This window comes from Lycorma delicatula, chromosome 1 (genome assembly GCF_047948215.1).
Source record: "Lycorma delicatula isolate Av1 chromosome 1, ASM4794821v1, whole genome shotgun sequence".
Classification (NCBI taxonomy): Eukaryota; Metazoa; Arthropoda; class Insecta; order Hemiptera; family Fulgoridae; genus Lycorma; species Lycorma delicatula.
The window spans coordinates 306,932,726-306,948,310 of record NC_134455.1 but is presented as its reverse complement, the minus strand read 5'-3'; the positions used below and the strand labels follow the sequence as shown (position 1 = coordinate 306,948,310).

The 15,585-nt window shown below is 28.6% G+C and overlaps 1 protein-coding gene across 2 annotated transcripts in view; it reads left to right on the top strand.

The window, feature by feature from the left end:
- LOC142318340 (uncharacterized) overlaps nucleotides 1-15,585 on the top strand; it is a 67,916-nt gene that overhangs the window by 39,420 nt on the left and 12,911 nt on the right. The window contains exons 5-6 of one of the 2 annotated variants that reach the window (XM_075354925.1): nucleotides 2,649-2,858; nucleotides 13,149-13,220. In XM_075354925.1, the coding sequence (XP_075211040.1) occupies nucleotides 2,649-2,858; nucleotides 13,149-13,220 (282 nt within the window). The remainder of the gene's footprint in view (nucleotides 1-2,648; nucleotides 2,859-13,148; nucleotides 13,221-15,585) is intronic. The other variant, XM_075354926.1, reaches the window with a different exon arrangement.

Genomic DNA, 15,585 nt, shown 5'->3' with positions numbered 1-15,585 from the left:
GAGTGTATCACCTCAGCCAAGTAGAGACCTCTCACGTCTCCCCTTGTATCAGCAAAATTGGTCAACTTTGAATTGGAGTCACTTGCAAGAATGACAGTCTTTCTGGATGGCATGCAACCTCTTCCTGTAGTAAGTGTAGGAAGTCCTGAAACTCCTGGACCATTGTGTTGGGAGAGTGGTAGCACTAGAATACCACTACTCCCCCCCCCAAATCTGCCTCGACAAAACCCAGAGAGACTCCACTACTGACAATAGGCACCCCTACCTTTGGAAAGCCAATTGCTGATGCCCTTCTATGGTCTGTGAGATTTATTTGAAAGATTTTTTTGATATTTCATTACACTACTCCAAAGATTTTCAAGATTAAAGTAATGCTTAGCAATGAAACTTAATTCACTGTTAAAAATAAAATTATTCGAATCATTAAGAAACTGTAATTGGGCTTCAGGTTTATAGTTTATAGAGAAAAATAAATAAAAAAAATATATATATATATATATACACAAAAGAATGAATCATGAAGTTCTCCTGGGACTATCTTAACTTATTCTACTCATGAAAATAATGGAAAAGGTTCATATAAACATGTCCTAAAATGCTTCATTTGCGAGTTATGGCTAGTGAAAAATTTCACTCGGATTTCAGCTACCCCGGTTAAATGAGGTCATACTGAAATTTTTTAGAACATTATTAAAGGGGAATAATTAGAAATTTTTTATGTTTTGACCTGAGAAATGGAATAAAAAAGGTCCCAAAACTGTATCCTCAGTAGTTTTTGAAAAATCTGTGGTGAAAACCAATAAACTGGGGTAAATCCCTGTTATTATGTTTGACAACAATAACTTTGTTAAATGGGTAAACATATAAAACTTTTAAACAAAACTTGTAGAGAATTTAATTCTGAACAAAACAGTGTAAGATAATTTAATAAAACAAAGAAAATCTAGAAAAATTTAAATTTTATTTTATTGAATACATTAATTACATTTGTCAGAAAAGTAGTTATTTAATGTAACAAAAACCAAACTCTTTTTTGGTGATGTAAAAATCTGTAAAAACAAAATTTACTGTAAAAAAAAATGTTAAAAAACCTGGAAATCACACAATTGTAAAATAAAAATGACTTAGAAAATAATGTTTTTATTAATGAACAGATGTACAATAAATTATTTTAAGACAAGCTGATCAAAATACATAATATTGTATTAATCAACAATGCACAATACTATATTAGTGTTTAAATCATTCTGTTAGTGTTGTGTATCATTCAATTTTATCTCATCCTCTAAATCAATATCTAATAGTGTAGTCCAGAGGCTAAAAAAAAAATTTCCCAACAATAATGTACTTTTTAGCTGAAATAACTTCCTTAAAGGCAACTAACTATTCCTAATGTAATGAAGTTGTTTATGAAAAAAACATTAGGCTGTACAATATTTGTCTTTTCAATGGATGTAATTTCAATAAGTTATAATAGTGTCTACCTGGCTGATCTAGTGGTTAACTCATCATCACAAATCATTTGTTTAACAGCTGATTTTTGAAGTCAGAGGTTCTGAGGTTCAAATCCTAGTAAAACTTAGTTGCTTTTTTAAGGATTTAAATATTAAACATTGGATACTGGTGTACTTTGGTAGATGGGATTCAATTAACCACATGTTTCAGGGCTGTGTCTGTATAAGACTATATTTTATTTAAATGACATACATATCATCCTCATCTCATTGAGCTGTGGGGGGTTGCTTATTGTTCACTAGTGAGCAGATTGCAACGTACACATTAGGAAAATAAAAAAAAGTTTTATATATTAAACTGAAACACAGTGATTGAAATTGTAGGTAGTCTTAAGTTAATTTTTGATTAAGGCACATCAGTACTTGTGATAGATTGATAGCACTTGTGATGTGATAGATTGATAATGATTAGGTTATATAATTTATGGCTAAATTAATTTCACTGTGGTACTGGTTGATAGAATGAACAGTTGCTTATAACAGAAAAATTAATGATGTGATGCGGATATGATACAAATACATATTAATATATATCTTCTTTAGGATTCATCTTTAGACTCCATATCATGATAGTTGATTTCAGTAAATTTAGTTATAACATGCCCATTTTATTAGTGAAATAATTGTAGCATTCTACAAAAGAGTTTATGATTGTATGTGTTTGTTCATGTACACAAGGAAGTTAGCAGAAATTATGATAGATCACATTAGGAGAAATGTATTGGTTGGACAGAGAAGTATAGAAATGTTTATAATTGATACTAACACATTTAAGGATTTATATCTAGGAATTTATATAAATTTAATATCTTTAAATTTTTATCATATAAAATATTATTTCTAAAGATTTATATACATATATTTATAAATTGTTTTTGCTTGAAAAGTTTGCAAAAGTTGTATTGACGGTTTCATAACATTTAAATGAATATTGTACATTGCAGAAGGGTTTGTTAGCTTTATGAGAGGATTCATTTTACCCAGGGTTTATTTGTTTCTATAATTTTAAAATTTTGTTTTAAAATTTATGGTAAAATGACATGTTCTCTTGATGAAAAACATTCTTCATTTTTCTTTTTTAAAAAAAATAATTTGTGAATATATGATAGTGATATTTATGAGTTTTATGTGCAGGTCAAGAAATAGTGAATCTACAAAAAATATCTCAATTCAAAAAGAAGTCTCACATTTAACTAATAGAAACATAAATAATTTAAATTCATGTCAAGATAAAGAAGACATCTTCAGTTCTTCATGTAATATCTCTTCAATTCGACCTGTAGAGAGTCCTAAACCTAAATTGAAAGTTGCATCTAATACTTCTACTAGTGCTAGTCATAACAGGTATTGGTTTAAATTCTGAAATAATAATTAAGTATTAAAATTTTAACTTAAGAATTCTTTTACAAAAAACATTTACAAAAGTTGTTTTTTGTACCAAGAGGTTCTCACTCAACTTAGTTTTATTGTCATGCTTAATAATAACTATGTATTTTTCCTAAGGTTATCATTAAAATGGCTTCGTCCTTTTTTAATGGTATTAATTGCTCTAATCTTTAGCCTTGTTTGAGAGTTCAAATTTTTAAATTTTGTTTTTGTTTTTAAAACTGTAATTGTATGTTATTAGTATAATTAAATGTTATTGAAGTGTTTTCATGAAAGTTTTTTTTCAGCAGTGTTGCCAATATTATCAGAAATACAAATATATATTCACTTTTAAATGAGAGTCCAGTTAGTGAATGTCATATTAATTAATTAATTCTGATAAGATTTCTGCACAATGTCTACTTCCACTTATCATTCACAAAACAGTCTCCAGTGGTGCATCCTTCTAAAATATGGTCATCACATAAAATTATTGTGTTTCTTATGCATGTGATATTGTGATTTGTTTTCTTCACCATTTTCTAAACAGAAGAAATCATCTTTGATCTGTAATAAGGCTAAGTAAAGACTAATAGTTTACTATCCATTTCATTCTGTTTTTTTTTTTTTTTTTATGTTAACTGTATTGAAAGTTGTGGGATTTTGTTAATTTTGATTTCCTTAATTATGTCAACAATAGATAAGCAATAAATGAGAATTTCATTAAAAACACTGCATGGTAGCTTTTTATTTCTTTTTGCGTCTTAAACTTTAAAAATATGATTGCATAATTTATTTTTTACAAAAATGATAATATTACATCAAATATGAATATTCTGTACTCATTCATAAAATACAAATTTATTGTAGATGATATGAACACGCCTATTAGTATTTCACACTTGTTGGTACTGATTTCTATTTATATTTCAACTGCTATAGCCTAATGCAGACAGAATAGATATAGCAAATTTAAACTTGTATACATTTTTACTCCATTTACAGGACCCAAAAAAACACAAGCTGTAATCAAGAGAATGTAATTTAATAGTATAAAAAATACAATTGTAATGTATTAATCTGTGTTTGATGGGTTCAGGTACAAATAAAATCTATTAAAAATGTGTTTATTTGAAATTCTATAATCTTTTTTAATCTAACTTGAATTTATCTTAAAAGTATGAAAATAATTCTGAAAATTTTATCTATTAGCAATGATGAGTCAGTAGTTTTAAGTTATTAGTAGTATTAGTTTTGAACAGTAAGCAGTCTTGAATGTCTTAAAACAGGGAATACATTTTTATTTTTGATGCTTTCAAAAATTATGAACTTCTTTAATTTTTTAGTATTTTTGAATGTTAAATATCTTGAAAAAAGTTAAAAATTTAGCCAGTTGACATAGCAAGTTTTAAAATTAATTTACTAGATAATTTTCATATAATATTATTTTTATAAAATTCAGAATTATTAATTTTTTAATTTAACTTACGCAAGTGACAAACAAACAGGACTAATAATGATTAACATATGTTGCACATGCAATAGGTAGGTAAGCATTTGTGATATACATTTCTGATAGGTACTGTAGGTGAGAAAATGATCTCGGTTATCTTTTATTTGACCATGTAAGTGTAGTAGTATCATAAGTAATTGCTACCTTGAATTAGATATAGGGTGTTATAAAAAAAGTTAATATTTTATCCTATCATCCATTTTTTTTTTTTTTAGTGTGCAAAGAATAATCTTATTTCTTATACTGTAATTAATATTCTTGTTTTAGTAAAGGAAATACTTTCTCCATAATTGTTCTGGAACTCTTTCTAGTGTTTTGTATCTTAATATGTAATGTGCAGTTTATTTGTAGTGTGTTCAAAAAGTGGTTTGAAGTGTACATGCTTTCCAGATGCCTGGTATGCATGCCTGCACATGCCTGACTCTGACAAAATCATTCAACTCAATAGAATTCATTGATAGTGGCTACCACCAATCCACTATTACAAATAGTATACTAGAAAGAGATAGAAAATAAAATTAATAACATTAAAAAAATATTATTTTTTTATCCAGTGAAAAAAACTGTAATAAAAAGAGTTTTGTATATAAATTTGTATATTTAATAAAATAATCTAAACCACCAAAACACAATAAATAGATAAGGTTAAACTTACCATATTAATTGCAAGAATCAATTTTTGTAGAATCCCCTCATCTTCAGTTGGTATTTAATTCTACAATTACATTAAAATAAAATTCTTTTTATAATTTGTGAATTTCAAATTTGTTGAAAATGTCTTTTTTTTCTTTAATGTTCCACCATTCCAGTACTGGGCAGCAGAATTTGAATATTCATCCATAATAATTTCAACATTTATAAAGTAGTAACATTTTTGACAAATTCACAAATTATAAAAACAATTTTATTTTAATGTAATTATAAAATTAAGATGTGGGATCCCATGAAAATTGATTTTTGGAATTAATATTATGAGTTTAACTTATCTGTTTACTGTGTTTTGGTGGTTTAAATTTCATTTAATATTAAATTTTATTAACACAGTGGTTAGTATGTTAATGAATATTTGAATTTTCAATATATATATATATATATATATATATATATATATATATATATATATATAATATATAAAATAGTAACCACTTATAGAGTTACCCTTAACTCAGGATAAATGTACATAGTTACGCACTGCTAATTACACAGAGTCATTAATATTTCAATGGGTGGGCTGGAACAGTTGTGGTAATGATTAAGGAATTGTGATAATAAAATATGTTTCTGGATGAGACAGAAACTGGATTGCAACACCTATATCTCGGGGAGTAGCATTATGAAAGTCAAAAGGGTATGTTATAGACAGAATGTATGCTTGTCAGTGATTAATGTAGAATGTAGAATAGTGTAGAATAGAACTACACATAAGAAAATAAAACTTAAAAAAGTGTACAAATTAAAAAAAAATTCTAATAAATTATTTAGAAATTAGACACTCTATTAATGAAAAAAAAATATATATATATATATATAATATATATATATATATGTAGAAGCCATGGTCTCAACAAGTATCAAACAATGAGAATTATACTGAACTAATCAAGTACAAACCACAGTTCAGTTCATTCTCCATTTTGTTCCAAATCCTTTCAGAATAACTAACGCCTAAAATTTGTGATAAGAAACTAAAGTAACACTTAAAGTAAAGTGTTACCTTAAACATAGAAGGAAACTAGCCTAATAATCCTGTAGTTCAGAATTAATTAAATTGAAGTAGTACCTTATCTTGTTCAGCAACTTCACTTTGTAGTTCCTGAGTAACTGATGAAAACTTTGTAAGCAGTAAAAAAAAATGTTTATTGTATATTTATATTTCCATTTCCATTTCGATCCTGAGAAAAATTGTAAACATTGTGGTCCATCTGTGTAGTTAGTTATAGTTTAACTATTCTTCCCTTCATGTAGCCCCTTTCCATACTCTTGATCCCAATTTCCTTTGAAGACAATGTGGTAATTTTGTACCAGCCGCCAAATTGGCTCTACATGTTACATTACCTGGTTGCCAATTGGGCTGCTGGTTTTTTGGTAGAATGCTGAATCTGCAAATGGGCTTCTTAATAAAAAATCAGTTTCCTCTCTGGTAGTTATACAACAATTGAATTTGAATCTATTAGTTAAATTTAATTAGTAATTTGGAAATATTTTTTTTGTTTCATATCTAGTTAAAATCTGCCACCACTGATATTTTTTGATTTTAATAGACTTAAAAATTCTTACATTTGTATTTAGTTTCTGTAAACTTTATTCGTACCATTTTACTCAGAATCAAATGTATACAAGTTTTTTTTAAATTTTTATGTGTTTATTATCCATGTAACAAAGTTATTTTATATCCAGTTTAAAATGTTAGTTTGTAGTTTGTAATGTTTGTAGTTTTTTGACCCCTTCTAAACTATTAAATTAACCTATTAGACTACTAAATTTACACCTTAATTTGGGTTCCAAGAATTACAGTCTTGACTTAATTTTACCAAAGGCACAGAAATCATTAGCTAACACTCGCTAGCAAAGCATTTCTGAATCTGTGTTTATATGAATTGTCTTAAAGTTTGTTACATTCTTTGTGAATCATTCTAAATAAAAATTGTTTTAGATAAATACAGTAAAACTAGCTTTTAGCATTGCTATGTGATAATTTCCTGCTTACAACATTTTACCTATCTTGCCAATAAACAGTGTAAACATCCATAAGAACGATATTAAAATTTTACACTTTCATATCATTTCTTGTTTATTATGTCATTTTCAAACATGGTTTTTTAAGTCAAAAGTTAGTTTTTTCAACCTTTCTTGACGACCATATTGAATTTTTCATTTCAGGGAAGAAAAATGAGGACTAAAAGGATAGAGAAACAAAATACTCTTCTTCCTGGAAACAAATCATTTAACATTCAGTATTCTGTAGCAACAATAATGTTTAAACCTGTAACAGTCACTCTTAAACAATGCTATTTGGTTAGGTAAAGACATATGCTGCAATTGTGACAATCAGAATATCTCTGTTGTTTCTGTTTAATTTTTATTATTATTTAAGGTTAAGGTTAGTCACTTAATTAAATAAGTGTCAATTTGTGAAATGGTACTTTAAGTACAGTATAATGCCTCTTATTTGTAGTCTAGCTAAATGTGAACCTACTTAACACTGGTGATCTTTTTGCATCAAGGAAATATACACAAAAACATTTTTGTTGGTTGTATAGTTCATGATTTTTTAATTCAGTTCAATCTACAATTTTGATTTTAATGATTGCAGATCACAGAAAAATTCTGTTGAATGTTACATGTTTTTGAATTGAAACTGATGCAATGTAAAAGTAAAAATAAAAATTATAAAATTAAGTTATTCGTGTAAATTCATCTTCTTGTCTGAAGTGTATTAAGTAGAAAATCAGAGGTTAGTTTAATTATGTTTGAAATTACATTTTTCTCAATTCCATCCATTGCATAGTTAATGTTACCAAGTGACAGTCACAGTTAACCATACTACATCAGTTCCATAAGATATCAAATTACACTAATTTTAAAAGATTTTTTTTCCACATTATTAAGAAATGCAATATTTTGACACAAATATGCCTGTCTATGAACTTATTACCTTCTTTAATTCAGATCTGTACCTTTAATCATTTATTGTTATTCAATTTGCAAAACAATTTTTATTTTCAAAACTAAATGAATTAGAAATGCGGGTTAGGGTTCTGTGTCTTCATCATTATTTTCAATTGATGGGTATCATATTTTATAAATGTTATTGCTAACATGACTTATTTTCGGAGGTTTTTGTTGGCGGTTTAACATTTTGAATGTGTGGATCAGATTGAGGGAATTAGATATATTCCTTTATTACATGTGAAGGAAACTTTTACTTTAACCACTGCAATGTTGTTCCCAAATATGTTATTCAAATATAAACTGGAATTTTGCCATGCAGACTGAGGAAGAGCAATGAATGGAGTGAGGCACTGTGAGTAGTTAGTTGGATATGTGTGGAGGGAGAAACAAGCAAGACACGCCTGTAGATCAAGTTCCCACATCAGTAATAGAATGTCTGAGCAGAAGGTACCATCATCCATTTTGCAACAAATTATAATTTCAACAAAGGCGTCAAATTCCCTGGAATTTTGACATGACTCCAGATACAGTTTGGAGATGCTACTCTGTCTAAAACTCAAGTGCTTAATTGGGCCAAAAGATTTTGATTGGTCATGATGCAGTGGAAAACAAAAGGCACAAACGTCGTCTGTGGACCAGCTTCAGGTTGTTCATGACCTTGTGGAAGGTGACTGCTGAAATTGCACCATAGGTGTACATAAGTGTTGGGACTATGCATACATTGTTACCAGACACTCTTGAATATAGCAAAGTCTCTGCGAGGTGGGTTCTAATGTCCAGAAAGACATCTGTCGGCTATTTCTGAATTGCTTTGAGAAAGGAGGAGAGATATTTTTGGCTTGCATTGTACCTGCAACGAAACATGGGTCCACCATGACACGCCGAAAAGCCGTACAAGTATGGCATGGAATGAAAGTGGGGATGGGGCACCAATCAAGACTAAGAAATGTTTTTCAGCTGGAAAAGTTCTGGCAACTATGTTTTGGAACTCAAAAACTGTATTGCTGTTGATTTCCTGCATGAATGAGGAATGGTAAATGTGGTATACTATGCCAGTTGTTGGATGACGTCAGTGCTGCTTATAACAACAAAAGATGTCGGCAACTGTATAGTTCAGACTTGTCACCTGTGAATTCTACGTGTTTGGTTTGTTGAAAGAAGCTTTGTAAAAGGAAAGACTCGAAAACCATGTCGCAGTCGAGCATTATTTGTGCAAATGGTTATTGGGGCAGTCATCTTGTTTTTTTATGACGGGTATCAAGCTACCTATTTGGTGCAAAAAATGTATTTCTGTTGAAGGAAACTGTATCAAAAAAAAAGGTAATTTATTTGTAATTTTATATAATATCAATAAAGCTATCTAAACAAATTCAGGTTTATATTTGAATGAATCTCGTAAATGCATGAGTACACAGAATTTACATAACTTATCTGACAACACCCCTCAATTGTAATAAACTCCAGTTAATTGAGCTATATTTATTTAATTTGTTTTTTACCAAATATAAAATTACAAAATTCAATTCAGAAAATCAAAGTTTAGGTTTACTGCTTGCTAGTTGAAGGGATGAAAGGGAATTTCAGTTTGTTGATTTGTGTTGTTAATTGAGATAAAGATTCTTGTACCCCGTTGTAATACAATTATTGATATTATGGAAGAAATGGGTTTTTATTCAGTTTCTATATTTTTAAATCTTAAGAATTATGATAATTAATTTATTTAATGCTGGATTATTTATAATATTTAAAATAATATATATTCTGCTTTTCTATAATATATTGTAATACTTTTGCTTTTGGCAATCCTGCATTGTTCCTATTCCTTGTTCCCAGTGCCGTCCCAATTCCTGCTGAGGCATGTGAATTCCAACACTTAAAAAGAAGATATATACGGAAGGAGAAACCAATTTTAAATGGCATTCATGTAAATGATGATATTGCTGGAATGACAGTGTATGCATGTCGTCCTGCTTCTGTGATAACTAATTACACCAGCCAAAACTTAAATAATTATAATAAGGAAAACTACATGGAAGAAAATGTGGATGAAACTAAAAACAAGGTTTTGCTTGGTTCTACTTGTATTAATAGAGTAATTACAGGAAGTGACCATGAAGAAGAATGCAATATCAAAAATGTGACAGTTGAATCAGTTGAAAGTATGGATGTTAATTACAGTCCATTTGTAGATGAAAGGAAATCTGATAACAAAAGTGATATAAGCATATTAAGTTACACTTCATCTGTAGCTAAAGAATCCTGTTCAATTATCGATCAGCCAGATGTGGTATGTCCATTAAACTGTTCTGATTTTAATAAAAATACTCATGTGACTTTAAGTAAAGGTATTACTTCAGATGGAGTGGCAGGCACTTATGATTATGGTTGTACTAATTTTGAAGAAGGAAGTAAAAATGGATTAAAAAATTCCTCATGGAACGTATCCCTTCAAGATTGTTTGACTGAAAATAATTTACTGATTAATTCATGTGTTGATTTAGCATCAGTGAATGTGACTCAGAATGCTCATGTTTCAGAATCATTCTCTGATAATAAAGATTTTATAGCTGATGAAAATGGTTTTAATAATTCCAAACAATTTGATGATTATATAAATAGATCTAGTACACCAACACCTCAAGTGACAGAAATATTCGATCTAGAAGACATTCCTAGGAAGAAAAAATATAATAATGTAGAGTCACTGATATATTCTTGTGATAGTTTAGATAATTCTTGTGACAAGATTCCTAAAACTGTATTTGATGATGATTTTTCTAGTCCTGTTAAACGAAGAAGATGTGATTCACCTAGTGATCTTTCTCAGTTGGTTGACGTTTTATTTATATCTGATAGTGCAGACTTCAATAAAAGTTCAGTTTGTAGTGACTATAACACAAGTAAAGAAAATGATATTAGTAGCTATATTTGTGAAAAAGACTCTGCAAATAGTCCCAAAAATTATGTAATAAATAATAATAAATGCCTTCCTAGTAGTAGTAATGACTTTATGAACATGGATATGGAACTGTGCATGGATTGCCAGCGAAGTAAATCTGATTCTGATTTATATAATTTTAATAATAATGTATTGAAATGCTGTTATGAAAGAAAAGCTAGAATGTGCAAATTGCAGCAAATCTTTTTAATGCCAAATCATAAATCTGAAATTGAGAGATTGTACTCTGATGATAGTGAAGAACATGAGTCTTTTAGTGAAAATGAAGCATCAAATACTGAGAAAAAGAATTCTTCTGAATTGAATAATTTACAAATAAACAATACGGAATTTACAGAAAGTGAAGTTACTAGTGTCCCAGATGAATGGACTAAAGTTAGATCATCAACATTTGTGGTTGATGATAAAGACATTAAAAATTCTCAGGATATAAATCAGAATTTTATGTATCATAGGTACAGTGATACTGCTGTAAATATTAGAAATAAAAATGATAGCTTCATTACAGCTGCTTTACCTAATTCTAATGGTAACACAAATGACATGATGATTAACTCCAGCCAGAAAAAATGCAACAATGGATTAAATTTATGTAGTAGCAGTATGACAGGTGATAAATTAAATTATGGTGAACTTAATAATGATTATTTTGATGATAACAGTCAAGTAATATTATGTGACACAGATAAAATCTACCCTGAAGAACAAATATTCGACATTAAAACTATGTGTCCGTCACCAAAGTGTTCCGAAATTGATATGATGTGCAAAAGGGTTAGTGATAATGAGGAAAACTGTGAAGCAATCAAGAAAAATAAATTATCTGATGAGAATGAAATTTACCCATTTGAAATTGAGGAGTTAGAATTGAAAGATAATGGTACTAGTTTTGAAGGTGCTGGTTATTCAATTTCCACTGATGAATTTTCCAGTTCTGAAGAAACAATTTTATGCAGAAAGGTAGAGACTGAAAACTCACCTGATAATAAAAACCATGAAAATTTACCTAATTTTGAAAATAGTGTTAATTCAGAAAACTTTTTACAGTCTAAAATTCCACCTACTGGCAGTAATATTACCATCAGCATTGTTGATGTGGATACTCCTGAGTTTATTTATACAAATAAATATGCTGATTATAAGAATTGTAAAAAAGTTGTTGAAAACCATGATTCTTATTCAGACTTGCCTTACAAACGTGAAATGTTTTGTAATGATAAAAATGTTAGTATAGCCACTGAAATTCAGGAAGAGTGTGTTTGTAATATGGTTGAAGCTTTAAGTTGTGAATTAAATTGTGAACCTGAGTTAAAAGTGAAACATTCTTTTGATTATTCTGATGTTGAAAATTCAGATGATGATAGAGAATTCTTATCAGATTCATTACATAATAAGGTGGAGTGTTTTGAATATTCTGCTTCTGAAAAATGCTATGTGTCTTTTAGAACTGAGATTAGTCGTGTAGAAAATCAGTTATGGCGAGAAAATTATGTAGATAATGAAAATAGTAATAATCAAGCTTTTTTAAGAGAACGTTCAGAGTCATATATTGAGCATTCATTTTTGCCACCATTAAAAATAAAATTACCAAAGAAACCGCCTCTGAAATCATCATTAAAGGAAGCATTTAAAAATATTAAAATGAAGAATTCTCATTTGAAATCAAACTCTTCTACAAAGAATCCCAAAATTCCAAAACTAACCACTTGGCAGCTGGAAGCAGAAAAAGACCAAACATTTCCTCCTGTTAATAATTTTTATTTAAAGAAAAATGATAAGTTGGATAATACATCTAAGCCATTAAAATTACCTCAATTAACTGTAATGAGAAAAAAGTGTAACCAAATAAACAAGTCAGTCAGTCCTTCTAAATTGCCGCAATTGATAATGAATGGAGAAAATGTTTTTTATCAAAAAGCTATTGGTAGTGATTGGTCAGTTGGTTTTTTTTTAATATCACTAGATTTATTAACTGATTAATGTATAACAGTTTATGATATTCCTTTCTTGCTAATACATATTTAAAGTTATTTCCTGTTATTTAAAAAAAAATTTTAAAGCTACTAGATATTCAAGTATTTAAACATTAATTATATTATTTTATTATTCGATTATGTTTCCATAGGTCTAGGGTTGTCTTACCTCGTGTAGTCAAACATGTTGTTACTGCTATACTGCCAAAGCGTTTTCCAGTTGTGTGAGTAATTTTAACATTGCTTGTCAGTGCACTTCTATTTGTATTGTAATGCACATATTCTATTAAATATTGCTTGTCAGTTGTTGATATTTTATTTAAAGTTCTTATATACTTTAACTAGATTATCTTGCTTGCTTCTTTCATAAAACTGATTATTTCAAGTAATGCCAAATACTAATGACATTGAAGTCATTTGCAGTTTAAAAAATTTTTTTCTTAAGTAAATTTTGTTACTACGTTTGGTTAAGTGTACCTGAATGTATACCATTGCAAAAAAGAAGAAACTTAATTTTACATGCCTTAGTGCAAATTCATAGAATTTTGATTCACAACTCATTTTAAAGCTTCTTAATTTTGTAATTCAGTGTCATACATATGTGATCTTTAATTTCACACATCTTCAGGTCTTTGTCAGGATATAGTTAAAACAACCTCTCAACTTCTGTTTCAGTACACTTTTTTTTCTGAAAAGATATTACTTTAATCATATTTCCTCGTCATATAATCATCCAGTATCTTATCTATCTGCTCTTAGTTGCTTTTTTTATTTCTAAGCTGAAAATACTTTTTGCATTCTGGTTAATGAAAGAAGAAATCTGAGTTTGAGCTGTTATAATTTTGTAACCAGCAGTTAGTAAAATATGTATTATACATTAAATTAAGCATACTCTATTGTAAATTATTTCATTAACACATTGAGCACTATTTCATTAACTAATTGAGTACTATAATCACGAGTTAACTCATTGACTCATCTTACTGGAACATTTTGCACAACCCATCAGAATTGGGTAAGTTTTATATAGTTTCTTTATTTGATTATTTTAACTTTTATATTTTAGCGACTTCGTCTGTGGTAATAATTTTTAGTTTTATTTTTCCTTCTTGACTTGTTTTAATAAATTTTTATTATATGATTAATATTACTTTTACGCCTTATAGGCTTTATTATTTTGGAGTTACTTTACCCTTTTATAATTAAAATTCCGGGCGATGATAACGCCAAGGCATTATTCGCCCACAAAAACGAAAAAAAAAATCTTACTGAACTCTGCCAAGGGACTGACATTGATGCATCAAATGTCTATTTTACATTGCTGTTTTTCTAGCTCAGGCAGGTGGCTTAGTTTATATTTTGTTATCACTCAGAAAGGGTTTTCATTCTTTTTAACAATGGTGTTGTTGAAGTAGTAAAATATTAAGCTGTATTATGTTTCTAAAAGTAAAATATTATTGTTTCAAATGATAGTTGAATATTGGACAACTGCTGATGTTTAGATTAGTAGGCTGCAGCTTATCAGTCACAAGTGTATTCGATTTATTCATACATGTGAAAAAATCCTTGAAATCTAAACAAACATTTTAAATCAAAAGAACCAGAAATTTGATTGAAAGCCCAAAGCAAAAATTCCTTACTTATCCTTAACATATCCTTAATTACACATTTTTTAGAATATTTTTGTTATGGACTAGGAAATTGCATGTATTAAAAGAGAGGATGTAAAAAACCATGATCTCCTGAGTTATTCTGAAAATGTAAATTATGCATTTCTTTCTGATGAAATGAGTTCTAATAAAATGATGTCAAAACAACATAATAGCTTGGTGTGCATTTTGTTTTTGCTAACTGTTGATTATGAATTTATATCTGTTCTCTGTCTTCTTTCATTAATCAGATTATATTTACTCTTTTTTCCCCATTCTATTTAAATGCCCAAACCAAGCATGTATCTATATTGTTTTTCCCTTTCTTGCTGTTTCCCAGTTCCTTTCTCTATATATTCATATATTGTACCATTGTTTCTTAAGATGCTTCTCAAAAATTTCATTTCACATATGAGACAAAATGTTTGGGGATTTTGCAGCTGATAATAAGAAAAATGTGCTTGATTTTCAGCTTACTTTTTCCAAGTAGGTTTCTTTTTGAGACAAAGTAGTACACTCATTAAACATATTAATAATTGTTCTCAAATGAGCTATTCTCTTATACGTCTGTAGTTTTAGTAATGAAATAGCTCAAACCCTGCCTTACTTATATTAATAGGTGTAAAGAAAATAAGGGGAAAATTTTAGTGCATGTAAATATCTTGTATGGAAAATTTTAAAAAATTGTTGTAATATGTTTTTAGAAAAGTGAATTTGACACTGGAGACAAAGTACAAAATATTTTATTAAAATTAAATCACTAAATGTATGAAATAGTATTATTTTTGTTATCTAGTTTACTTTTATTTAATTAATCACTGGCTTTTTCTTTTCCTTGGCAAAAATTCTTGAATTATACCTTCATTTTATAAATATTTATGACATTTTATTTTGTTCATACTTCAGTAGCACAGTATGGATATTGGTATGGGCTTTAATC